This window comes from Apis laboriosa, unplaced genomic scaffold (assembly GCF_014066325.1).
Source record: "Apis laboriosa isolate Shangri-la unplaced genomic scaffold, ASM1406632v1 scaffold79_cov154, whole genome shotgun sequence".
NCBI lineage: Eukaryota > Metazoa > Arthropoda > Insecta > Hymenoptera > Apidae > Apis > Apis laboriosa.
In genome coordinates, this window is record NW_025224475.1 from 178,687 (window position 1) to 204,253 (window position 25,567).

Below are 25,567 nucleotides of genomic sequence, written 5' to 3' on the forward strand. Positions count from 1 at the left end.
TTGTTAATATTTTCCAGATAGTTGTTTTTTTATCAAAGTTATACTTACGATGTATAATAATTGAATCAAATAAAATCTATTAAAATTTTTAATAATAGTTTATATTAGGAAAACAACAAAAATCAATGATATCTCGAGCGCATAAATTATACAGAGTAAATAGAAGTGGAAAAAAAACAGGGATATAAAAATGTTGAAATCGCCGCCATTTTCAAAATATTATAAATTATAAATATATAGAGAAAGAATAACAAAGAATAGAAAAAAGGATAGAAATAAAATAAGAATAAATCATCAGCATCATCTTTTGAGTGCTAAAGACATGGCTTTTAGAAAGATGTTATTAATATTCAAGAGATGGCACCAATTCTCAATTTTTATTTTATCTTGCTTTTAAAGAAATGTCTATTTTTTTTCGTTATTTATCTTGTTTATATATATCTTTGTTTATATTTTATTATTTATTTATTTACATTTATTTATTTTTATTCTAAAAACGGCATTAATTTTACAATTTTTATTTTATTTCTTTCTTTTATCATCTACTACTTTCTTGTCTGACATTATGAAAAATTTTTTTCAGGATCGGTTCAAAACATGGGATATAAAATTCTATAAAATGTCATGTCTATTCTTGTCCGATTATAATTTTATTTTATATTGAATCGATAACATTATACATGACATGAAAATGATAAGGCCATATGATCCTCGAATTCTCGAGACAAAAAAAACATTGTATGAGTAATCTAGTCCATATTTTATCTATGCTATAATATCATTCCGGTGTCGATGTCAAAATTGAGTTCCTACATTTGTATATTCGAAAGTATTTTTATAAATATTTTTATTTCAATTCAAGTTCTATATTTATGTTAAAAAAAAATAATATTTTAAATTATGTTGATTTTTAGTAACGAAATTTAGTAATCAAAAAAGACAATCTTAAGAAATATAATGTAATGGTTTGAATAAAATAGCTAAGTGAAACGAAGGTTAGAATGAGAAGTATTGTTAACATTTTGAAAATCTTTGTCGCTTTTTTTTATGATTATGCACGAGGATTATCATACACTATTATTACGATTTTGGTTTTGGGTTATTGTTTACACCCGGCTCGATTTGCTTCACATTATACTTTCATAAAAACAGAAGATATTTACGATGAAATGGAAAAATCTTATCCAGCAAGGGATAATTCATGCACAATCACGATCAATCATCAAAAATCTCAACTGCTTTATCCCGAAGAACATCCTCGAGAAGACCCTATAGCAATGGCGCGACGATTAGGTATATTACCTGGAGGACAATGGAAACCATTAAATTGTCATCCTCTTTTCAATGTGGCTATTATTTTACCATATAGAAATCGTCAAACACAACTTACTATTTTTATGAATTATATTCATCCTTTTCTACAAGCCCAAAATCTTGATTATAGAATATTTGTGATAGAACAAAGTCCAATGCGTGAATTTAATCGTGCTAAACTTTTCAATGTTGGATATGCAGAAGCAACTAAAGTAAATGACTTTCACTGTTTCATCTTTCAAGATATAGATCTCATACCTCAGAATCCTGACAACATTTATGCTTGCACTAAGATGCCCAGACATATGAGTTCAAGTGTAAATACATTTCGTTACAATTTACCATATAGTGGTTTATTTGGAGGTGCAATAGCATTAACTCGAAAACAATTTGAAAGAGTTAATGGATTTTCAAATGTTTTTTATGGATGGGGTGGAGAAGATGATGATTTTTATAGCCGCTTACAATCAAAAGGTTTTCAAGTACGTTAATAATCAATATCATTAATCATAATATCATAATCATAATATCATAAAAGTTTTAAATTGTTTCTATTCAAATTAAATTTTAGGTTACACGTTTTGGACCTGATATTGCTCAGTATTATATGTTAGTACACAAGAAAGAATCTCCAAGTAGTGCTAGGTTTGAAAATCTTGAAAATAGTGCTAAAAGATATGATACTGATGGAATTAGTAATTTAGAATACAGAGTTCTGAATCATCAATTAAGGCCATTGTATTCTTGGATTTTAGCAGATGTTTAGTTTTGGTTTGTATTTTCTTTTCTATTGTTACATCATTATTAGCTATTTTTTATTATTAGTAATAAAATAAATATAAAATTATATATTTATTTTATTAATTATATTTTTATTATTTTTATTTTATTAAAATAATAGAAATTATTTCCATGTTATTTAAAAATTAAAAAAATTTTGTAATAATTTAGTTGATAATTTCAGATCATTATTTTAAAATCATTAACTTTTTTTGAAATAACATATGATTTTTATGTTAATACATAATATTTTATTTATAACTTTGCAATTTAAAAAATATAAATTCTTCAATATTTCATTGTAATATAAATCAAACCAAAGATATTATAATAATATATTAGGAAATAAATACAAGTATATAATTAAGTAGACAAACCTTTAATCAAGGTAATAGTTAATTAATCATTAATATTGTAATATGATATTAAAATTTAGATAGATTTAGATACAAAATTTTTATCATAATTTTTCAAATATTATATAATATATTCTTTGAATATATTATATAGATATGTAATATTTTATGAAAATAATTTTTTTGGAAGCAAATTTAGATTTAATAGTACGAAAATTCTATATAAATAAATTAAAATTTGTTCCTCTAATAATTTTAAAAAATCAAAGTAATAGTGATATAATAATAGTGATATTTCTAATATGGATTATATATTATTTCTAATATACTAATATTAACTTAAATTTTTAATACTCAATATTACTTTTTAGTATTATATTTATATCAACAGAAAAAAACTAGTATTATTATAATGCCATCAATGAATGAAAATTTAAGATACATTAAGTTTTTAATTTGAATAAATTTATAATCATAAATATGAAATATAATAATAGATATATTTTAAGTAATTTTGGAGTTTATAAATATTACTTATTAAACTAATTTTTGAATAAATAATGTGATAAATTTATGTATGTATATATATATATATGTAAAGAAGAATAAGATTTAGAACTTATGTCTAGTATGATTAAATTAAAAATTTTACAATGTTGAAAATATTTTACTTGTACAATTGCCTAATGGATATTAGAATATGTTTCAAAAAAGAAATGTAAAAATAAGGTTGTAACTTTTGTTTCGAAAATAATATATAATTTTTTTTCAAAGTATTTAAAGTTATATATTTGTTATATTTTAATGAATAATTTTTTGATTTCGTATAATATAATATAAGTATAATTAATTGAAAATTAAAAAATACGTTATTTTTTTATAAATTTAATATTTAAATTTTAATTATTAAAACAAAATGTTTTTGATTATTTAAAGATAAATAGGAGTGTATTTTAAGCAATAACGCCTTATTTTTATTATCTTTCAATTTGTTATTTATTACATGGGTTTAGCATGTGTAATTTAAAAAAATAACGATAAAATGTATGACTGTAGAAATGTGTATGTATAGTGAAGATTGTGATCTCCAAAAATACGGAATAAATCATAATAAAAAGAAATATGAAATATATATGTAAGAGTATAAATATAACTATCTTCTTATATATATATACATATATATGTAAGCATGTAAAATTGACATAATTACATCATAAATCATGAAATTTAATGTAAATCAGTATAATTAATAAATATACGATAGTGGTGATATTCACTAGTGGTGAATTTAATTGTACTGAATCATAAGTATGCGAATTAATTTTTATTTAATAAGCATTACGAAATTTAAATGGAATGATATAAATTAATTCTCGTTAAATATTTCATAATGCTTCAGTATAAAGTACGAAAAGTACTATATTGTGCACAAATAGTTGGACAAAAATCGCTGAGTGAGAGAATTATTATTTAGTTACTGGTACTTGTGATACATTCTTAGGTATATATTTTCTAAGTATATATAATTTTTGTTAAATAAAGAAACATATATTATTGCATATTATATCGTAAACTTCAAAAGTCATATGAATAAAGTGTCAAAATGTTGTATTTTTTCTGCCAGCTCATAAGATAACATATTAAGGTTCAATGCAAAAAATATATCTAATAACATAATTATTCTCTGTTGTCTTCAAAAATCCTAAAATGATAAAATATAATACCAAATTGTAAAAGAAAAAAAAGCTAATAAAAAAATTCTATGTATTCCTAAGAATGGATTATCACGCTTTAATTACCAGATACAACCAGCATATTCGGATAATGCATATATATACCTATTTATCTATGAAAAATTGAGTACAAGTATTATTTATATATAAAATCTATTTTCAATGATCTCAAGATATTATGTATCAGATAGTTCTTGATAACGCGCATACATCATTTTCTTTACGCAATCTTTATATGTATCTCCCGGTAATGCACTATATGAAGATGATTTCGCTCCTAAACCAGCTGTAGGAACCCTTCTTTCCGCTTCGATAATACTTGTCCTACCTTGATTTGACTTGCCAAGTCCCATACCTTCACTCCAACCCATTTTTTGTAAAAGCTTATTACCAACATTATCTGAACCAATACCAGCTCTTGTTGGTTCTTCGTACGATACTGGTATTTCTTCAACTCTAGTTTTTAAATATTTTTCTTTAAGTTTATTTGGTTGCGGAGGTTCTGGTTCACCATACTTCGCTCTCCTTTCCTTAGCTCGATCGCGATATTTATTGTTTCTTTGCTGTGGATCGTTTGGATCCAAACCGCGTACTTGATACCAATTCTCCAAATTTTGTTTGTGAAGATCAGATAATTGTTGATGACGAAGCAATGCTTCTTTACTTGGAAATTGTCGTTTACATAATAAACATGCTAATTTACTCCAATCTGTATGTTGTCTTTCTTCTTGTTGCACATCTTCTATTTCCTCTTCCGTATCGCTACCGCCACCATAAGCAGCAACCAAACCATTATTTCCACTCTGATCTTCATCTTCATGATAAGAATTTGCAAGAGATTTTTTCTCTAATATCGCATATCCTGCATCCGCAGCTCCACTTCCAACACCTTGATTGCCATCACCACCAGCAAATTCGGAATTCCAATTACTTTTTGCATTCTCTTTCTTTTGATTTAAAGTCTTTGCCCAACGTTCCATATCCTTTGCTATTTTCTTTGCCACTTTAACTTTATCCTGTTTGCTGTCTTTCTTTTTATTTTCATCTTCTTTTGAAATTTCTTGAGTCGCAGTAGTAACTGACGAAGTTGTTGCTTGATTCGTAATCGTGTTTGTTGAATCAGTATTACTAGCTGTCGCAGTTATTGTAGTTCCACTAGATGTAGTTCCAGTTGCTTGAGCTACAGTTGTAGCAGTCTGCACAATGCAAAACAACAAAACAATAAAAAATAATTCAAGATTTAAAAACTTTAATAATAATTATATGTAATAATAAATATAGCTTTTAATTAATTAAATACCTTTGCTGGTTGATATGAAAATGATTCAGCATCCCAATATAAGAATTGTTGCGTATGACTATTATAATAATATTGTGAATTAGGATCATAATATAATCCTGTACTTGGATCGTAATAATAACCTGATGATTCATCATAATGATAAGTGCTAACATCTGGTACAGCTGTAAAAAATATGAATATTACAAAAATTCATATTATAATTAATTTATTTGAAATTGCGTCATTAAATCGAAACTAACAATATATTTTACCATCGCTACCATGTGCGGGTACTCTTCCAGTTGCTAAAGCAGTACTAGTAGGTGCTGTAGGTGTTGGTCTGTTTTTCATTTCTTCAGAATCTCCTAATTTTCTGGAGGCTTGTAATTGTTGTATGGCAGATTGTGCTACAGCTGCAGCTGCATTCACTCGATCAGTCTGATTTAAAGATGGCAAAGTAATAGCAGATCCTTGCATTATTTGATTTTGATAATATTGTGTATAATACTGAAGATAGTGAGCTTTCTGTGCAGGTGTTTTAGCATATAAATTAGCACTATATTCTGCTAATTGAGCAACATCGTCTAAAGTATATCTTTGTGGTTGATTATCATTTCCTTTCCATGTATTGGTATTATTTATTTGATGAAGTTTACAATAAGTAATTTCCACTTTTCTGCCATCTACTACCAATCCTTGTTTTGTAAGAGCTGTGTGTAAATACATAGCATCAACAACATTGCCCATTTCTAAATAACAAACACCTCTTGATGTATTTGTAAGTGAATCACGTCCAATACGGATGCTACGTATCGGCATTGATGAAAGATTTTTCATTGCCTGTAAGACTGAATCTTCGGTCGTCAATACATCCAATCCACGAAGAAGAACTGTATTCGTAGGATGAGGACTAATTTCATCACTACCCTCCCCACCTTCTTCACTCTCTGCTCGAGAGGCAGAACACTTGAAACATGTTTCACGCCTCTTGAAATTATGTGCACCACACTATAACAAAAATATAGCATTGCAAAATTTACATTATATTAGATAAGTAATGAATTATATAAATAAATTCACCTTAACACAATGCCAATCTTGTGTATTTTTTGCAGGTGGTTTATCTACATGGCAATCTTTTGGTATACTGTACTGCATCAAAGCACGATATTGGTCTTGCAGCATCAGTACTCCCTGAAACAGAGAATTTCAGTGTTATCCCGTCCAATATCCTCCCAAAGCAGTTGTTTATCCCGTAAACTTTCTTCTTGGTTGACGAAATTATAGTTTTTTTTTTTTTTTTNTTTTTTTTTTTTTTTTTTTTCTACTTCATAGCTTTCCGTCTCGAATGAACAGTAAAGAAAATGTTTTGGTCTTAACGTGGGCCATTCCACACGACTTGCAAACCTATATATGCGAATTATATATGTGTATATATATAAATACATACATATATACATATATATATATATATATATATATGTACATGCGCGAAAATTTTTTTTCGATCAAAAAATCGAAATTATGAAAACAAGCAAACATATAATAATTTGTTTGCATATTAAATTGTGAACAAAAAAAATCGTGCATCAAAATTTTCATTCTTTTAAAATGCTTAATCAATGAATAACTGCATTAAAAGAATAAAGTAAAATAGTAAAAGCAGATTTAAATATAATAAAAAAGAAGTATTTTATATAATATTATGAACGTAATAAAATATAATTTTTAAAATAAATCATGCCGAATAGAATATATACATTGTATATATAAGATAAGACGATTGGAATGACCCTCCTCCAATCTTCATTGTTAGTCCACAAACTTTTATGATAGATAGAGGATAGGTAAAAAGCTCGCGGCGCGGCCTTTCAATATAATGTAATTTTATAATCCAATAGACGGAATTGCGAGCGAGTTATAAGAAAAATCTGCAAAGTATATGGGGACTCCTAGATAAATAATTAGGTACGGTAGATTGAAGTAGCCTTTTTTGATAGGTGCACAGCCATGGCCATGGGGAAGGCCAAAGGGCTGCGTTACCGTGCCTTGCCGCCACGGGGCGTCGGTGGCACGCGTACAACGCATCGGTTGGGTATCTGGACTGAACTTCTTTCTACCTGTTTCATCTCCATCCACCGTGCGGCCTCCTGAGTCGCGTTAAACTCGACGAATGCAAAACCTCGCGAAGCACCTATACAGAGCAAATACACACATATCCAAAGTTAATCCACGTTTTGCCTGGGAGTCTCTACTCTGAGAGGGCAGGCAATCACAGCACCAACCATTGACAGACTGAGTTTCGAACGAAGTATTTTCTTCGCTTCGTCGCTTGCTTTCATTTCCATTTGCCTAAAGCTCAGCAGAATGAATTCTACACGGGTGACAGACGATTTCTTATCTTTACGCGAACTTTAGTTTACTTTAATGATAAACCTACTAAAATCTCTTAGTCTCCTTTTTTTTCGCAATCGTGAATCAAAGACATAATAAGAATTGTATAGAAAATACTTTTCTTCCCAATAATTTCTATATTATACAATCGTTAATAATATAAGAAATAAATTTGATATTTTATACAAAAAATATAGTTATATTTTGTTAAAAAGGGTCACATATTCTATTGTATCTATTTTATACAATAGAATATAAAAATCTTAATGATTTTCATTATATTTTAAAATTAGAAATTTATATAGAATTGGTTGGTAATCTCATTTTCCAATTATTTTAAATATAAAATTTTAATAATTTTCAGAAATATTTTACATCACCCTTGTAAGATGAGCAATGATGATTTGATTTCCCTCAAAATATTCTTCCTATGTAACAAATTCTGTTCTTGGTATAAACTTACCTGATTTTAAGATCAACAAATTAATTAATGAATGATATTCAATTGACAGCTATTATATTGATTATTTTGTAATAATTTTGGGGTATGCATGATTGGTACCGATATAATACTAATATCAATGTTTGAATACTATTAAAAAAAATTGTTTGAAATTTTTTTGATCAAAAAGAACATTCTACTATTAACAATTTCAAACAATTTTTTAAAATGATCATAAAAATATAACTATAAGCTTATAACTTATGCTACACAGATCTAATGTAATTTGCTTAGATAAAAAGCAATTTACTAATTTGCATATTAATTTTAGGGGAAATTGATTTATAAAAATGAAGATAATTACCTGTATCCTTTTTACGAATTAGCCTGATGTCCTTGGGCATGAGACCACAGTTGAGGATGTCTTGCCGCACCTGTGATACACACATCATAATAATAATAGTGATGTATGCTTGCAAATGCTGGCTCACGAGTGGCCAATTATGTTGGGCCGCTAAGTTGACAACCTACGTCATTTTCTGTAATGTGCTGAGCAAGCCCACGAATCATTATGGTGTTGTTTGGAGATTGAGATTTGTAGTGGATGCCTTCCATGGACGAACCATAAGTACGTCCATGGTCGTGCTCAAAATCCATACTTTCACGGCTATGATCATCATCGCGATCCCGATCTCTTTCCTCGCGTTTCCCTCTACGATCTCGATCTCTTTCTCTATCTCTATCTCTTCTAGAGCGATCTCTATCTCTATCGCGATCGCGATCCCGATCTCTCTCTCTTTCTACAGAATCTCTGTCTCTTTGCCTTCCGTAACGATCTTCTCTGTCTCTATAGTTACGATCTCTATCATCTCTGCTACGATCCCTTCTATCCCTTGAACGATCTCTTTCGCGGTCTCTATCTCGACCTCTGTGATTTCTATATTCTGGACTACGATGATCTCTATCTCTATGATCATTGTCACGATGTTCTCCATACTCTGGTGATCTACTGCTTCCATAATCATTACGATAATCATAATCTGAATTATGCCCTCTTCTTTCAGGACCATAACCTGGTTCCCAGGGGTCAATATTATTACTGTACATGTTGTCCATGTACTTAATTAATTTTCTGAAACAAATAAAATTTTAGTTACAGTTATATATTAAAAAATAAAATATATATAAATATATATATAAAAATAAAAATATAAATTTAATTAATTTACAAATTACTTTGAAATTCAGAAAATTAGCAATAATAAATAGTAATAATTAATGTAATTCACTAAGTTAAAGATAGCAACATATAATATTATATTAAATTAGAAGATCAAAAAAATATTAAATTAATATCTATTACTTTATACGTATATATATATATATTTTATATGTATATATATAATTTATAATTTTATAATACAAAACAAAGTATTTTAAATGAAAATAAATTAATTTTATTCAAATTAGATATGCGCTCGCGAGCGCGCTTGTATGCGCTGAATGTATATATGTATATATGTATGTATATGCATATACATATGCATATATATATATGCATATATATATATATATATATATATATTTAATACATATTTAACAAAATCAAATTATTCGTAAAAATTAAATTTTAAAAAAATATATACTACTTTTTAGGAATAGGTTTAAAAAATAGCTAAGTTTATTTCCAATAAAAAATAATGTATTGTGCGCGATCATTTTAAATTAACATGACAGATTTCATTTAAAATATTAAAAGCATTTTTACGATCAAAAAACGTAATGACAGAGATATGAATTTTATTATTATTTCTAGCAAGACAAAAAATGCATAATAAAATTCTATTAAAAAATAAAATAAAAAATAATAAAGCAAAAATATCGAACTTTGATTTACAAAGACGAACGAAATATCATGAGATTGATGTCACAAATCTTTTGAAATATATTTAATTTTTAATCAAATGAGTTTTATGCTCTAGCAAAATACATAAATTTTTTTTTCACTTACTTTACTTCTTATTTACGCAAATAGTCGAAAATTAATATGATGTGCACAATGGCGTGGTTACACCTTCTGTTCCTCTTGAACAATATGGCGTCATATGTGAAAGACGAACCCATTACGTGTTCAAGAAATATTTTCTATCTAGAAATATTTTCCAGATGGCGCTTTAATTTATTCAATGACGTTTTATTTTATTAAAAGGAGAAATTTTATTTTAGAATTTTATTAAAATCAGTTCAATATTTATAGGAATCAAATAATTTTAATTTTGTAAATTAAATATTCATATATCATATATTATTTTAAATATTATATTTAATAAGATTATAATTATACTTTATACATGTGAAGTAGTTCAAATTCAGTTTTTAAGCAGTTTTCATGAAAATATCGCAAATAAATAATATGATATATAAATATAAAATAATTTTTACAAATAAACATACATTATATTATTAAATTATATAAATTTAAAAAACTTAAAACTTATATATTTAGAAAGATAATTTTATCGCATAAATACATATAGTTAAAAATAAATTTAAATTTTCTAAAAAAGGAAACTTTAGTAAGAAGAACGCAAGATGGCGTCAGTAGACTATGTCGATTTCCCGCGTTAAGATGTTGAAATTGAACAACTAGAGTGTATAATAAAGTCGTTGTGTATGATTGAATAAATCCAAACTTTCAATTAATTTTCAAGTTTATTCGATTTACGTTAAATATTCTGTTGACAAAATAGTAATTTTTTGTTGTGATCATTTATAAAAAATTTGAACATTTATTCAGTTAACTGCTGTAACATGATATATTCATAAAAATTAGTTTTTTATACATTTCGAAATGTGCTTATTTTTTATAAGAGTCTTGTTATAATATATTTATGTTAATTCAATGAATATTATTTAATGAGATTAAAGAAGTTAATATTCAGATAAAAAATATTGTCAATAATGTGTTATTGCGTTCAATTACAATCATTTTTTAAAATTGTTGATAGTTATTTTCGTCGAATAGATATAAAAACGTGTACATGAAATATTTTTCTAATTTAAATATAAATTTTAATTACAAAAGTGTATAATCGTTATTCAATCTATGGTGTAAATAATTTTGTAAAATATAACCTCAAATCGCGCATTAAAAAATTTAACGGTCAATGTATCGGTGCATTGTATTAAAATCTATCACTAAGAGATACAATCAAACAAGTAGTAAAACGTTCAAAGGTTCAAATCGCCAATCAAATGAAGTTAATAGTTTCTTCTTCAAGAAAATGTATAACGTAGCTGTATTCGGTGAGTATATATAGAAAAATTTCATATTAATATAATATATACATATATATTTTACTCATTGATATTGAAATTTAAACAAATTATTTTTATTCATAAAAATTAAAAATTGATTTTTGTGTCTAAAATGTAGAAATAATGTTTTGAATGAAAATTTATTAATAATAATAATAATAATTATTTCAAAATTAAAGAAATTTATAACAATAAGCCAATCAATTTTTATGAATGCAACTAGTTTCGATCTCTTTCTTTTATTGATTATACGAAATATATATATATTAGATAGGTTATCCAAATTAAATTTTTTATATTTATGATATATTTCTAAAATTTCTGTTATTTATGCAAGATATTCAATTGAAATTTTTTTATAATAATATAGCTTCTCTTTCAAATGATAGAATTCTTTGCTATATGTAAGATAAAAGAAATATTTGTAAAAGGGTTAAGTTTGAATAATCAGGGTCGGTTTCTGTCCACATTGTACCTATGTAGATCGCGCGATTTCGTGAAAATTCGGCTTTACTCGGTATTGTAGGTGGTTGCTATTGCATGATGTCTGATTTCATATATAAGACTAAATTTAGTAATATACTTATTGTAATTATGTTCTATTATTTCTGAATATTGCAAATTATAGATATCTCATAAATATTTATAGAAATATAAACAAAATATATCGTATAATACAGAGATTTATTAAGATTTTTAAATTATAACTTAATAAAATTTTGATCAATTTATAATAATTAAATTCCATTTTTTTCAAATTTATTCAATTTTTTTTCAATTTTATATTTTTATATTTTATATTTGAAAGTTTGACTTTCAAATACTTTTCAATTACATAATTCGTGAAAAAAAATGATATCGTATCTAATAATACGATTTATGAAAAACACAATAGTTAATAAAAAATCAAGAAGCAAGATTTTTTGCAAAGAGTTTCTCTAATTCCAACATGATCCAGAATTATTTCATTATTAGTTCACAAGCATAATAGTAGCTCCCCGTCGCAATCCGCTTGTGTTTATTCGGTTTTATAGAGGTCGCTAGTTATACCTGGGGAGACATACATGTTCAAGATCGTGAAAGAGCACGAAGATAGAGAATACGAAGAATATTTGAATGTACGCTTGATCGAAAGACTATGAGAGATAAATGGGACAGAAATGAACGAAAGAACGAGAAAATGAGTGAGACAAGTTCGAAGATATTGAAAGAGAAAAAAAAGAGAAAGTAAAAGAAAAAAAAAATGCTAGGAATGAAATTGAAAAAATAATGAAAAAAGAAATATTAAAAGGAAAAATAAAAAATGATGAATTGTGGAAAAGAAAAAAGACAGGAATAGAGTGAGAGTATATTGGGAATGAGATTGGAGAAACAGAGGGAAAAGAGGGGAAAATAATGGAGAGAGAAAGAAAGGAAATTGAGGAAGAGATAGGAAAATGCAAATTACGAGCTGGGGGGTGCGAAGCAAACTGAAACGAGGGATAGAACGAGGATACAAAAAAAGGGATAGAGAAAGAGACAAACAGGCTTCCCTGCGCAACCAGTACGACGCAGACAGCTCGTCTATATACTTGGTTCAACGACCACCGCCCTAGTATCATCCAACCCCGAAGTACCGGACGGCTCGGTGGTCGCACTGGATACTAGATTAGGGGAGTGGAGGAGGTTGAAACGAAGGTAGGGGGTTCTGGGGGGTTGGAGTGGGGAAGTTTAGGGAATGGGTTAGCTGGGGAGGTTGTAGAGGGAGAAGAGTGGAAGTGGTGTTGAGCGGAACGGCCCACGGGCCAGTTCCGTCTCGAGCCCAGGAGTAGAAGAGCTACTGGCCGCTTATCTGCTCCCTTCTTTCGCTATAGTTTCATTTCTTTCCGTTTTAGTTCATTCTTCAGTTCCGATTGATTGACACGTTGATACACACACATACACGAGTACACACACATATACGTATACATGCATAATAATATATTATAAAAAGGTTGCGCGCGACACGTTCATACACCGGTGATATACATGCAACATATATGTACGTGATCACGTTAATTCCCATCACGTATACACACACTACATATACACGCATATTACACGTATACAAACGTATACAGAAGCGTGCGCGAGCGCGTACAACGGATAACTTTTTTTGAATATATAATTTGGTCACGTGTAGAAAAGGGGAAAAAAAGGAAAGATAGAAGAAACGAAAGAAATCCGTATATAAAAGAAAAAAAGGAATCATTCGTTGATTGGTTTGTTGTGATTGACGAATAGCCCGTTCGATAATCATTATCCCGGCTTTCCTGTTTGTCATATGCTCAATGTACGGATACAATCGCGATCAGTTAGCGTATATTTAGATCCGTACCTGATTAAGTGTACAGATCCCGTAGTACCTGCGTCTTCTGTCCATCCAATGCGCGTGCAACAAGCCCGCGGGTTACTTGAGTTTTAGGAAAAGTAATTCTCGCATTCAGGTACGTGGACAAATTTCTATTATGTGATCTGCAAAAGCTGTTGCTTTTGCACTCTATTTGTGATCTCTTTTCGTGATTTCCTCCACGAAGCTCTCAATAATAGAGACGAGTGGATGTGGAAAAACCCTTAGACGAGATTACCGTTTTATCTGATTTTATTTGCACCATATATATCATTATAACATAAGAAATTTTATTTGAATATTTTACTTTTTTTTTGTGAGATATAAATTTTCGTTTTAAGACACAGAAAATCAAATTATGGTTAACTAATAGAATAAAATATGTCTCGTTTGGGGGTATTGTTTTCATGTAATTAATATAACAGAGATAACATATAAAAGAGATTGTGCATGTTTTTTATTCTTTTATTTCTTAACGTTTACACATTTATTTTATAGTGATAATTTTAAATTATAATATATGACTCTCCATTATTATTATTATTATTATTATTATTATTATTATTTTTTTAAATTAAGAAAGCATAAACATATTTATAAAGAGATTTTTCTTGACGAGTAAAATCAACGGGTATTCTGAAAAGTACGTAAAAAAAAAAAAAAAAATGACACGTGTATGACATCAGAAGAACGTAACAACCCTATAAATCAATCCTTTACGATTTGATATCGCGCGCTTGAATCATTGGATCATATCGTTGTTGCCATTACCGACTTTTTATATCCCTATCTATCAATTTTATTTTTGTATACGGAGATAGTTGTTAACCTACATACACTGCGTAAAGAAGCTTTTTTACGAAATTTATACGATAATATCGATGAGCTCGCATCACATACGCTTCTTATTACATTATTCTTTCTTTCTAGGTATCGTTACGAAAAATTTCGAGAATATTATTATGAAGAATTTTAACGAAAGGAATTTTCACGAATTTCAAATTGTTTCGAAGAATCATAGTTTATCTATCGATTAACGAGAATAAGCGCATAGAAGATAGCTATCTGTTGGATTTCACGGCTTTTCGAGCGACCTTTGCCCTGTTCTTGCTGGTAGCAAGTTCCAAACCGCCCCTTGTCAGCTGATTGAAATCGATAATGGTGAGCCTCGGCTCGGCGGGATGTCTGGACAGGGCCTGCACCCTGTCGAGCGGTGCCCCGGGGCTCCGGAACCTGTAGCTCCGGTTCCTGCACCCGCCGACGCCCGTTCCACTTCCAGTTCCGGTCCCAAGCTGGCTCATCCGCGTGCCGCTCATCGATCGACAACCGCCGCTCGCGGCCATCTCTGTCTCCTCTTGAAAGTACCTGCCAGTCACAATTCGCGTGTCATCTAACTTGTTCATTCTTTTCCTCGAACAGTACAAAGAATTAACGGCAATGCTCGATTCGACTCTTACGTTACGGTTTAATCGAAAATCAGGATTGGAAAGTTTTCTCAAGATAAAAGTGAAGCGAAAGGAAAGGAAAGGAAAGAAAAGGTGAATTGTATCATTGAATTGATAAGAAAACGGTTTAAATTAATTACTCGTGAATACTGGCAAGATGTATAGGCGCTGGTTTCCTGCAAGTCTTTGGCCTAGGTTCTCTAAGAATACGATGCCTCGGCCGTGACTGTCTCGTTCGTTTGGTGGATGGTTGATCGGGAAGGCCGGTCGGGATGATGCCCATTAATTTGTAATATTCTAGGAAGACGCGGGCCAGATTGCGTCCTAATCTGTAATCTGTGATTTAATTAGGCTAGTCAAGTCATCGATAGATTCTCTAAGAAGCCTACGTTGAGCGTCAGATAATCGATCGACAGAAAAAACTTTTTAATGCGAGCCCTTCAATTGAACGTGATATAAATTATTCAACGGCACTTTGCTTAATTTCCTTCGAAAAACGGGGACGTTGTAGAATAAACGACCGAGTTCTCCAGCGGTTCTCCATTCGTGAAGAACGCCCTTAAGACGACGATTTGTTTTTCGATTAATTATCTTCGCCAAGATGTTGCGCTTGCATTGTGGCGCTCTAAATTTAGTTGGTTGCCTAAGTTTCAATCGAATCTTATCAAATTATTATCAAACATTGAACACGATGTTTCAAACTTCTTTTTTGTATTATTCCAGATTCTACAATTTCATCGAATGTTTGAATTACGACGATTCTTAAGATAGGACTCTTCGAAATCGAGAACTTTTCAAATTGTAAAAGAAAGTTATTTATACGGAAAATAATCTACTCGTGGAAAATAGAAGTATACATATATCAAAGGATACATCCTTCCTCGGTATATGGGAATATTCCAGGCATCGCTTTTCTATTGTATCCGTACATCGATACCTCGATGCTATAGCAATTCACGTGTTCCTTCAGAATAGAACACAGATAACGACGTGCAGTTCCAGCCTTATGAGGATCCTGATTGTACATCGTGTTCCCTATTTCATAGTCTTCAACGTGCTGCGCCAATAATTTCGGTAACACGATGTGCCTTTCGTACCTGAGAGGCTGGCAGCCATTGATTAGATAGTGTCGTATATAACAATACAATAAAGGCAGACATGTATTTAAAAAAAGAGAAAAAAAAAAAAAATCAAAAGAAATATCGAAGATACCTGTATACATCGTCATACGTGTTTCCATAAACGAAAATCCCTGTTGCGTTGGTATGAGCGTGCAAATCCAAGACGCAATCTAATGGCGTGAGGGAATTCTTATCGAGATTCTTCAATATCGGTTTAATTGCTACCAATGCAGGATGAAGCCATTCAGAAATTTTGTTCCACGAGCGATTTAAATCTGCCCCTATCAAGGTGGATCTTCAACAAGATAATATTTTACTTACTCGTTCATCTTATCATATCGAGGGAAAAAAATTCTCTATATTTACCTATAATTACCAAGAAATACACCATCGGGATTTAACATTGGCACTATCTTGAAAACGATGTAATTCCTCAACACTTGGGCGATGGGGTGGGAACTGACCAGAAAGTCCATTAGGCCTTGGCAAACGAACGAGGAGGGTGATTCGCCTGGATATACCCTTGCGAGGACAACCACCACCTTTCTCGAACGATCTTGAACGTCGTCCAGATTCGAAGTTATCGTCACCAACTCGATCTTCCTCTTTTGTATCGACGTGGCTATTGTTTCTCTCTTCGTATACGTTAACCTGGTGCAAAGATTGTCCAGATGTGCCAAATAACGGCTGTACGAGTAGGGATACGTCAAGGCGAATTGATACACGTCCTCCTCACGGTCGAAAGAAAAGGCGAAACTGAGGATGTAATGGTTTTGATGTTGCGCCGATTTGTAGTAGAAAACCTAGGATAAAAATTTTTGAAGAATAAATCTTCGATATATATATATATATATATACATATCTCTTCCTTCTGTTCACGATGACTCACTTGGTCCCTGGGAATTCTTTGCCATTTCGATCTGCTGCTACTCTTTACCAACGGTGTCATCCCATTTCGAAACAGATTCGCGCTTTTCGATATGTTAACTATGTTGAAGATCACTCGTTGGTCAGCCTTCACGTTGTCCACGGTGAAATTGAACCACATACGAAGTCGCGGGTTGCAAGTGTCCGGCCTGATGAACAGATCGTACTCGAATTCCGAGATAAGATCCACCCTGCCCAAGTTGCCAGTTTCGAACGAGGCGTCGAAGCAGATGTGTCCTTTCTTCGCCTTCCCGCTATGGCCTGGCGGTCGTATTATCATCTTGTTCACGTTGCCCAACCCTCCTTCTGCATCGCTGTCTTCGCTCTCTGCACAATGATACATTCTCTTTGAATTTCCCGTTTACGAAAGATTTTCCAAAAACAAGCGGATAACAAGCGGATACGATATTAAGAGGAACGAATCGATTCATATATAATGTATAAATGAAAAAGGAAAGGAAAGAAACAATCTGACCGGCTCTTTGATAAAGGCTAGTATGCTCCAACGGATCCATCCTTGAAGAGAATAGAACAGAGATCCGTCAAGCAGAAGAAGCGGGAACAGACTGGCTTTCCTTTGGGTTTAGCTACCTTTTATGGCGGGTGTTACACCACCTACGTGAATAAGGTGGATCTGATCGTGCCGTGGATCAGCACGTTAGGTTAATTCCCGTGTCGGTTCTCGTGCGAGGAATCTCTCGTGTTCGTGATTTCGCGCGGTTCAATCGGACGAGATTGGCGGGAATTCGCGTGGCTGCCACGCGTCAGAGATCTCTAGAACGAGGTTCAGCGAAACGATCGAAGTCGTTTGCGGTCACGAGATGCTAGTTGATCGAAATCTAAATGAAGAGGAGGGGAGATAGCCCATCCGGCAATTTACTTTTGATGTTGATCCCGCAAATTTGCTCGTATCTTTTCTAGAAACTAGGAATAATCCTTGCTCATCGCAATTTCGTGGGAACGAACGATGGTTAAAGAGCTGTTTACGTCACGAAAACGTCTCTCCTCTTCGAATCGAACCGATGAAACTGATTTCAACTTTCCGATTTGTTTCATTTTTTATCCACCGATTCCATCTTTTATCTCTCGATTTTCTCCTCCGATGTTATTAACGATTCGAGGAAACGATCGATTCAGAAATTGTTTTTACACTATCGGACTTATCCACGTGGCTTGTACACGGAAGAAACGGTCAGAGACAAGGAAAGGTACACGTCACGTCTTCGACGTGTACGCCACGTATCGCATCGCCGTATCCGAAGTTCAACCCCGTTCTCTTATGCATTATTCTTTATCAGAGGAGAGGAGGGGAGGAGGCGTATAACGCGTCGCGTGCGGATTTCTATATCAGGATTGTTCGATATCTATTTCCATGCAGCCCGCCACGATGCACGGTAAATGACACGTCGGATGGCTAAAAGTTGCGCGCCTATAGCCTTAGAAGGAAGGAACGGAAGGTAGGAAGGAAAAGGAAAATTAGAGGCTGTCAGTCGGGCTATAGTGACTTTCCATTGCGCAATTCCGTTATCAATGATTCACCGATTGACGCAGAACTCGGTAACGTGTTATATTGTCACGTGAACTTTGTGTAATCAGTCAATGGTAGTGACTGACAGTGACTCGTTCCCTCGATCGATTAAAGTTCCAAGAAGATAAAAATTAATGAGAAATTCTCGTTTCGTAGAAAAATTCATCGAACGATACGATGATTGTTCAATTTTCGTGTGAGAAATCGAGGTTTCCCTCAAAATTTTTGATAATTGATATCGGTTGATGATATTCACCAATCGGGATAATTTTCATCTTTCCCTTCCAAAGGAAGCTTTGTATAATTTGGACAAATGGCATATTGCCACGCCGCAATTACGGTTGTGCAAGTGAGAAAGAGAGAGAGAGAAAGAAAAAAGAGAAAATTCCTGGGAAATTGGAGGGAAAAGAGGTCTGAGGACGCTGGTAGAACTGATGGTCGAGAAGAGCAATTAGAAGCGGGGAACAAAGAGAGCGGGTAGAAAAGCGTCAGGAACGATCAAGAATATAGAACGTGTAGATAATAAGAAGAGAAAGGACACACTTTAACACGCACTATTGAATTTCTATTAAATCTTTCAATGAGAAAAAAAAAAAAAAAAAATAAAGAGAGTCAATTTCAATCGTTTTTCCTCTCAAGTTCTACGATATTATAAACAAGATTTCTACTTTATTTCTCGTTATTTTGTGACTCGGAAAACGGAAGTTAGATCAAGAAAGAAGAAAAAAAAAATACCCCCGAAGTGTCTAATAATCTAATGGCAATGGAAAAACACGGAAAGAATATACAAAGAGTATAGCTACGAATTTCAACCAACGGGAAACCGACTGAAAAATTATTCTTCCAACGATCTATATTCCACGAGGTTGACTGGTCTTTAAAGAGGAACACTTGGCAAATGTCAAAGTGCAATAAGCGAGTCGAGTTTGTTGCGTGACTGCTTCTTAAGTCGGAGATTCGATCGACTTGACGGATCACACAAGATCCATTGGGAAATGGATGTCAGGATGGATATATAGGAACACATGTATACGTTGATGCATGAAACGGTGTTGTGTGAGATGTGCGATCACGCGGAACAGACGGTGCGGCGCGATGTTGTTACGTGCCTCGCGTTTCGATCACGGAACATCACGAATTTCGAGGTTATTAGCATTAACTCTCCAGAAGAATCGAGTCGATACACTACGTACCTGTTCCGTCGGACATAACTCGTCGGAGAGAAGAATCGAATTTATTCCTAATGTGGTCCACACGATCCTCGACCTCTTGCCTGGCCGACTGGACGACACAAGTAGTGGCGAATCCACGCGTTGGTTTCCTTGGTTTGTTGAATCGATACGGCGATGTCCCTGTTTCTTTTCGTTTTTGCCTTCGACCACGACGTGTCTTAACCTTGATTACATTCCAAAGTTCATAGAACTAATGCACGATGTTCTTTTACGAACATTGGAGCATGGGAAAGATTCATTGGAGAAAAGGAAGGATAGAGAGTATCAACGTGTTGTAACACGTGGTATTATATTTCAGTTGGATAAAAGCTGAGGATTTTACTCCCTCCCTGAAACACAATCCATCAACCGATGATAGCAGGAAGATCGATCGCTCTCTTCCGTCGCAAATATTTCCCCGTCAACGGTTTATCCTTTTTTTCTTCGTATCGATGTAACGATCGAGAAGAGTAAGAATCTTTTTTTTTTTAAATACCCTTTCGAACTGTACGAGATAATTTTGTTTCGTTTTTTTTTTTTTTTTTTTTTTATGAAACGAAAGATCCGCAATTTCTCGGTTAACGAGGGCGGAACCACGGGAGTGTGGAGGTATACGTAATATGCATATACGTAACCGCAGCTCGATTATCAAGAAGGCTGCATAGATGCAGCCTCCCTTGCAACGTGTGCAACCTCGTTCCCGGATATACGCATACGGATTTCGTGTGCAACATGCAAAACGGGCTTAAGTCACGCATATTTATCTTTGACCCGGCTGAGCAAACGCAAATATGGCGCGTCATCAAGAAGAGAAGGGATAGAATTATGGAAGTTCGCCTGTACATCCTAAAAGATACTTCTGTATTCAAATAATTCTTCAACAACTGCGCCCGACCAACTTGCAACAATAATTTTCAGATTCATTGGAAACTTTTACCGTACCCGTATTCGAAATTTATGTGTAAACTTCCAATGATTCCAAGATTCACGATTGTAGAGAGAGAGAGACACGCTTATCATTTTATCATTTTATCGAAGTGTTTTTGTTTTATCATTTTATCGAAGTCATTTTATCATTTTATCGCACACGATTTTATTTAATACAAAAGACAAATATTCTCCCTGATCACGTGCATCGAGAAAATGTTAAGCTCTAACGAGGAAATCGCATATTTCCGAAGAAATTGGAACCGGGTAAAACCGCGAAGCCGAATCAGAAGAATGGAAAAAAAAAAAAAAAAACGGTGAAATTTGAAGGTTGGAGGGCTGCGGTCCGGGCAAAGTTTCGCATCGGTGGTGGGTGCATGTGCGTGTGTTTGTTCGACTGGTGAATGTCCTCCGCTCCTGGGCTTTGGCTGGGACTTCCTGGTGAACCCTTCCTTCCCTCGCCCCTCTCTGTCCCCTCCCTCCCCCTTCGAGTTGTTCGCAGCCGAGCTCCGTGCAACGGTGGAGGGAGAGAAACGAGGAGAAAGAGAGAGCGGAGTGGAAGTGTAGAAGAGAGAGAGTGAATGACTAGGAGAACGCGAGAGATCGATATTCGAAACCCCTGTGCCGTTGGGCACCGAGCTCCTCTCGCCACCCCACGCCCAATGGCGTAGCAAGGGGGGGGCAATTGGACTACGTACTACTGCCTGTTCCCAGGATACTCGACAAACGGAAGTTTGGGACAAAGAGGAGGAGCGTTATAAATTGGCCGAGACGGGATTACGCGATGCTGCCCTCTCCCCCTTTTCTGTCTTCCTATTTTTTTTTTTTTTTTTTTTTTTTATATCAATTGTCAATTTTCGAATCGAAGCCCGAGATAATATTTTAATCCTCAATTTTCTTATTCCCGATTCATCGATTTTGGTACGTTTAGAATTACGATACGAGTATTATTTCTCGTTATTCTCTTATTCACTGTTTGGATATTTCGATTCTTCGGATCGAACAATTGTTAAGATTAAATTTAAGATTCTAATTCGAAAAATTTTCCCCCTCCTGGCATTCAATTGGGGGAAACGATAGAATAGATTTTCGCAGTCTACGCTATTGCCCTCGCCTGTCCTCGTATGCATGCTATTTACCATTAGATTATCATCCCCTCATTTTTTTTCGTCTCTCCCCTACCTCGCCGCATTCGTGCTTTCTTTCGACCCCTTCTGGGGCAGCTCTTTTCTCAGCACGACTTTTTTTTTCATCCACGTATCTTGTATCTCTCGCGTTGCGAATGTAACGGGCGAAATGCGACGAGCAAACCAATTATTTCGTTCGTAATTCCATGTCCGAGTCATTAGCGAACGCTCTTCGCAGGGGTGTTCATTAACATTGACTAGCGCGTCGTTCGAGTGAAAATGATATTCGCGTTGGGTTGCATACCACGTCCCTTATCGATTGATACTTTCCTCGTTTGGACTTGATCCTAGATAAGATAAACGTCGATCAAGTGCACATTATAATTTGACTCGTTTGTTTCGAAAAGGGAGACGCGTTTATAAATTATGCATTTAGTATTGTTTTCCTTTTAAGTTTTTTCTTTTATTATATTATAGTATCTTTTATTAAGTTGAGATTGAAAGGCAAAAGTGTTATAATAGAAAACGTTTTTATTATTTGATTTTTATTTCTTCGTTAAAGTTTCATTATCGGTGCATCTATTGTACGATTAACCGATACCTGAGGCACGTGGATCCATTTATGCAGCACGTGTCTTCTCAAGATTCCACCGGGGGTAGCGTTACAATATCCCGTGATGAATGCAGTAGCTCCTCCAGGTAGCTAGGGTTCCTACAAAAAAAAAAAAAGGGGGGAGGGATTCATTTCGAGGCCTCTAATATCTTGTGTCTACAACGAAAAAGAGGTAAGAAAAAAAGAGGAGGCAAAGGACGGGAATAAACAGAAGTCGAGAAGTTAAAACGATTATTATTATTCAACGAGGGAAGGGAAGGAGAAAAAAAGTGAATTGTCGGATTTTGAATATCGAAACTCGGTTCGAGTTTAACTTTCTGGAAAATTTGTTGAATATCCGTGCACGTTAAAAGAGGGGAGGGAGGATGGTTAAAAGAGGGGAATGTGGATGAACTATGTGGTAAAGGGACGGCGAAATTTGGCCGCATTCGCACGGTCGAAAAGCTCTCTCGCACAAGAGGGAGGTCAACCCCTGGGACGACGGTTTCCATTTTCAACGTGGCGCCTGCGTTCTCGAGCTCTGCACGGGCTCTACCAACCCTCTCTCCTGCACTCGTTTCTCCTTTTCAAGCCTCCACTCCACTTCTTTCTTTCTTTCTCTCTCTTGTTCGTGGACCCTGAATATCCACCCCTTCTTCTCTGTCCCTCGAGTGCAGCGCTTGCGCACGTGCCCTCCCCCGCACGTCTAGCCATTTTTTCTTTTCCCCCTCGAATTCAACCCCTGTCTCTCGAACCGCGACAGCGAGACGAAACTTCTCCCACGAAATATTCAGATATATTTTTACAGACAGAAATTTATCATTTCTTCAACTGTATCTAAATAGAAACATGTTAATGTTTTTCTTTTCTTTTCTTTTCTTTTCTTTTTTTGTTTTATTATCTTTCATTTTTTTTCTCCCATTTTTTAGTAGGTTTTTGTACGAACGTTGTTGAAACAACGACGCTTGAACTTCTTTCTGCGAAAGAATCTTGTCTGCGAGAGAATCATCACGCTTCACTCGAGTTCGCAATTAGTACCTTTTTTTCGTATCATCTAGCTTGCTTTTTCTTGATCTCAATCTTTTACCCTTTTTCTGCCATCTGTATGGAAATTATCCTATTATTTTAGGCTAAATAGTCCTTTTTTTTTCTTTTTCCTTTCAAAATTTTCGTTTCACTTGCTTGATTGTTCAATCAACAGCTGTCCATTAACTGGTTTTCAATCTTCTTATTCCTCTCTTTCTTTCTCCCTTGCATATATACCATTTGAGAGTTTTCTTTCAATCAGTATCGATGGTTGCAAGGTCCAGAGGATCTCCGGAGGGAGCAGCCATTGTTCACGACCCTTCCGCAGCGCCTGCGTGCCTCGCAACTACCCTCGATTTCGTTTTTCCTCTCTTTTTCTACTTCTTTGTCTTTATAGCCTTCGTAACTGATCGTAATAATCCAGAGATTTCAAAGAGTAATCTTCTCATTTTTATTTCTATCCGACATATACTCTTCTATCTACCAACTAGCTCTTCAATCTACCTTCTAGCTCTTCTTTTCGTCGAAACAAATTTTTCGATATATTTGTTCAAATTATCAAACCTTGAAAATTGTGTCTTTACATTTCACAACATTAATATATTTAATTATTTCTCATAAAAAGTATGCGCATTTTGTCGCAGAATATCATTCGACGAAATAATAAATCCACATCCGTGGTTACATCCCTGCGACTTTTCACACTTAACGAGTTAACGTCACGACGATTTCGAAGCAAGGGATTACTTGCTCCTCCGTTATTCGACGCCTGCGTAGATTCCGCCCCTCGCCTCGCGCATTTTTCTCCGCCTCTCCCTCGCCACTCTTCGTGCCCCGGTTTTCCATCTCCCGAATCGCGTCGACGAACACTCGGCCAGGGTGTCTAGAGAAGATACAGTTTCTCGTTTGATTCCCTCCAACATTTTCATTCCACTCTTTCTTCCTTCGACTTCCGTCCCCCTTGTTATTTATATTTTTACCTTTCTTCTACCTTTTCTCTTTCTTTCTCTTTTTTTATTTTTCTCTTTTTTTTTTCTCTTAACCTTTTTTTTTCTCCTGCTTCAGCACCACTTCTCAGCACCGGCGTGTATACGCCGCCATCGCAACCCCTCCATCGAAAGGTGGCGTGCCACGAGATAGCTCGGTGGTAGTGATCCAGGGAGAGGGTGCAGTCATTGCCTCTTTTCGGCGCCTGCGTACATTCCGCCACGCTCGTCGATCCTACTCTGTTCAACGGGTTTTCCTTGATCGTTTCTTTCGACCTCTATCCTCCTCGCAGCTCCCACCCCTCTAGCCTAGGCAGAACTAGTAGCGTCGGGGGCGGTGGTGGTAGCGGGCAGCAGAGGGTGCAGCGATTGGCGGCAGGGCCTGGCTCCGTCAGTTTAGTTACCGCACCACATAAAGGCATTGCGTTGTAGACACCGTTATACCCGCAACATTCTTACTATTTGCTTGTATATCTTCATTTCTGACCCTTTAATTCGACAAATACGTTCGTATCGTTGGTACATGTATAGAATCGTCCTCACCGATTAATCATTCTTGCTTTATCCCGCCCACGTGTCAACGAAAAATACTTTAATCGAGAAAAAAAAGAAAACGTCGTGTGTGTCCACGCACAACACATCTTCCGATCCGGGTTTTAATACACGAGAAAAAAAAAAAAACGAAAAAAA

General features: G+C 33.9%; 4 protein-coding genes across 7 annotated transcripts in view; 2 read left to right on the plus strand and 2 right to left on the minus strand.

The window, feature by feature from the left end:
• Positions 1 to 710: 710 nt before the first annotated feature.
• LOC122719489 (beta-1,4-N-acetylgalactosaminyltransferase bre-4-like) lies at positions 711 to 8,700 on the plus strand. 4 transcript variants are annotated; one of them, XM_043945338.1, is made up of 3 exons: positions 711 to 995; positions 1,153 to 1,796; positions 1,886 to 2,188. In XM_043945338.1, exons 2-3 carry the CDS (start codon positions 1,170 to 1,172, stop codon positions 2,078 to 2,080), a joined length of 822 nt encoding a protein of 273 aa, XP_043801273.1. In that variant the 5' UTR covers positions 711 to 995; positions 1,153 to 1,169; the 3' UTR covers positions 2,081 to 2,188. The 4 variants fall into 4 exon arrangements, with proteins under 4 accessions (XP_043801273.1, XP_043801272.1, XP_043801270.1 ...); XM_043945337.1 differs by adding an exon at positions 8,633 to 8,700 and having other exon boundaries at positions 714 to 1,796; positions 1,886 to 2,085; XM_043945335.1 differs by adding an exon at positions 7,466 to 8,099 and having other exon boundaries at positions 714 to 1,796; positions 1,886 to 2,085.
• Positions 3,402 to 10,401, minus strand: LOC122719488 (RNA-binding protein 5-like). Its single transcript, XM_043945333.1, has 8 exons — positions 10,313 to 10,401; positions 8,833 to 9,433; positions 8,666 to 8,735; positions 7,586 to 7,659; positions 6,546 to 6,659; positions 5,726 to 6,473; positions 5,484 to 5,647; positions 3,402 to 5,379 (listed from the first exon to the last, which is right to left on the minus strand). The coding sequence occupies exons 2-8, from the start codon at positions 9,415 to 9,417 to the stop codon at positions 4,360 to 4,362; spliced, it is 2,775 nt and encodes a 924-aa protein (XP_043801268.1). The 5' UTR covers positions 9,418 to 9,433; positions 10,313 to 10,401; the 3' UTR covers positions 3,402 to 4,359.
• Positions 10,402 to 13,509: 3,108 nt separating this feature from the next.
• The window catches only part of LOC122719492 (ELAV-like protein 2), a 36,871-nt gene continuing 24,813 nt past the window's right edge, over positions 13,510 to 25,567 (plus strand). The window contains exon 1 of the mRNA XM_043945347.1: positions 13,510 to 14,084. The gene's annotated coding sequence lies outside the window, so the exon portion shown is untranslated. The remainder of the gene's footprint in view (positions 14,085 to 25,567) is intronic.
• LOC122719491 (cytosolic carboxypeptidase 6) lies at positions 15,049 to 20,217 on the minus strand. The gene is made up of 7 exons (XM_043945342.1): positions 20,202 to 20,217; positions 17,443 to 17,807; positions 16,920 to 17,356; positions 16,645 to 16,848; positions 16,306 to 16,529; positions 15,573 to 15,768; positions 15,049 to 15,352 (listed from the first exon to the last, which is right to left on the minus strand). Exons 1-7 carry the CDS (start codon positions 20,215 to 20,217, stop codon positions 15,049 to 15,051), a joined length of 1,746 nt encoding a protein of 581 aa, XP_043801277.1.

Coding starts and splice junctions, on each gene's coding strand:
- LOC122719491 (XM_043945342.1), bottom strand. Junction 16,849..16,919: donor GTATTTCTTGGTAATTATAG/GTAAATATAGAG, acceptor ATCTTGTTGAAG/ATCCACCTTGATAGGGGCAG. Junction 15,769..16,305: donor CCCATATACCGAGGAAGGAT/GTATCCTTTGAT, acceptor ATTAAATCACAG/ATTACAGATTAGGACGCAAT.
- LOC122719489 (XM_043945337.1), top strand. CDS start 1,002: ATGAGAAGTATTGTTAACATTTTGAAAATCTTTGTCGCTTTTTTTTAT. Junction 1,797..1,885: donor TACAATCAAAAGGTTTTCAA/GTACGTTAATAA, acceptor ATTAAATTTTAG/GTTACACGTTTTGGACCTGA.
- LOC122719488 (XM_043945333.1), bottom strand. CDS start 9,417: ATGGACAACATGTACAGTAATAATATTGACCCCTGGGAACCAGGTTAT. Junction 6,660..7,585: donor GGTGGATGGAGATGAAACAG/GTAGAAAGAAGT, acceptor TCTCTGTTTCAG/GGAGTACTGATGCTGCAAGA. Junction 5,380..5,483: donor TTTCATATCAACCAGCAAAG/GTATTTAATTAA, acceptor TGCATTGTGCAG/ACTGCTACAACTGTAGCTCA.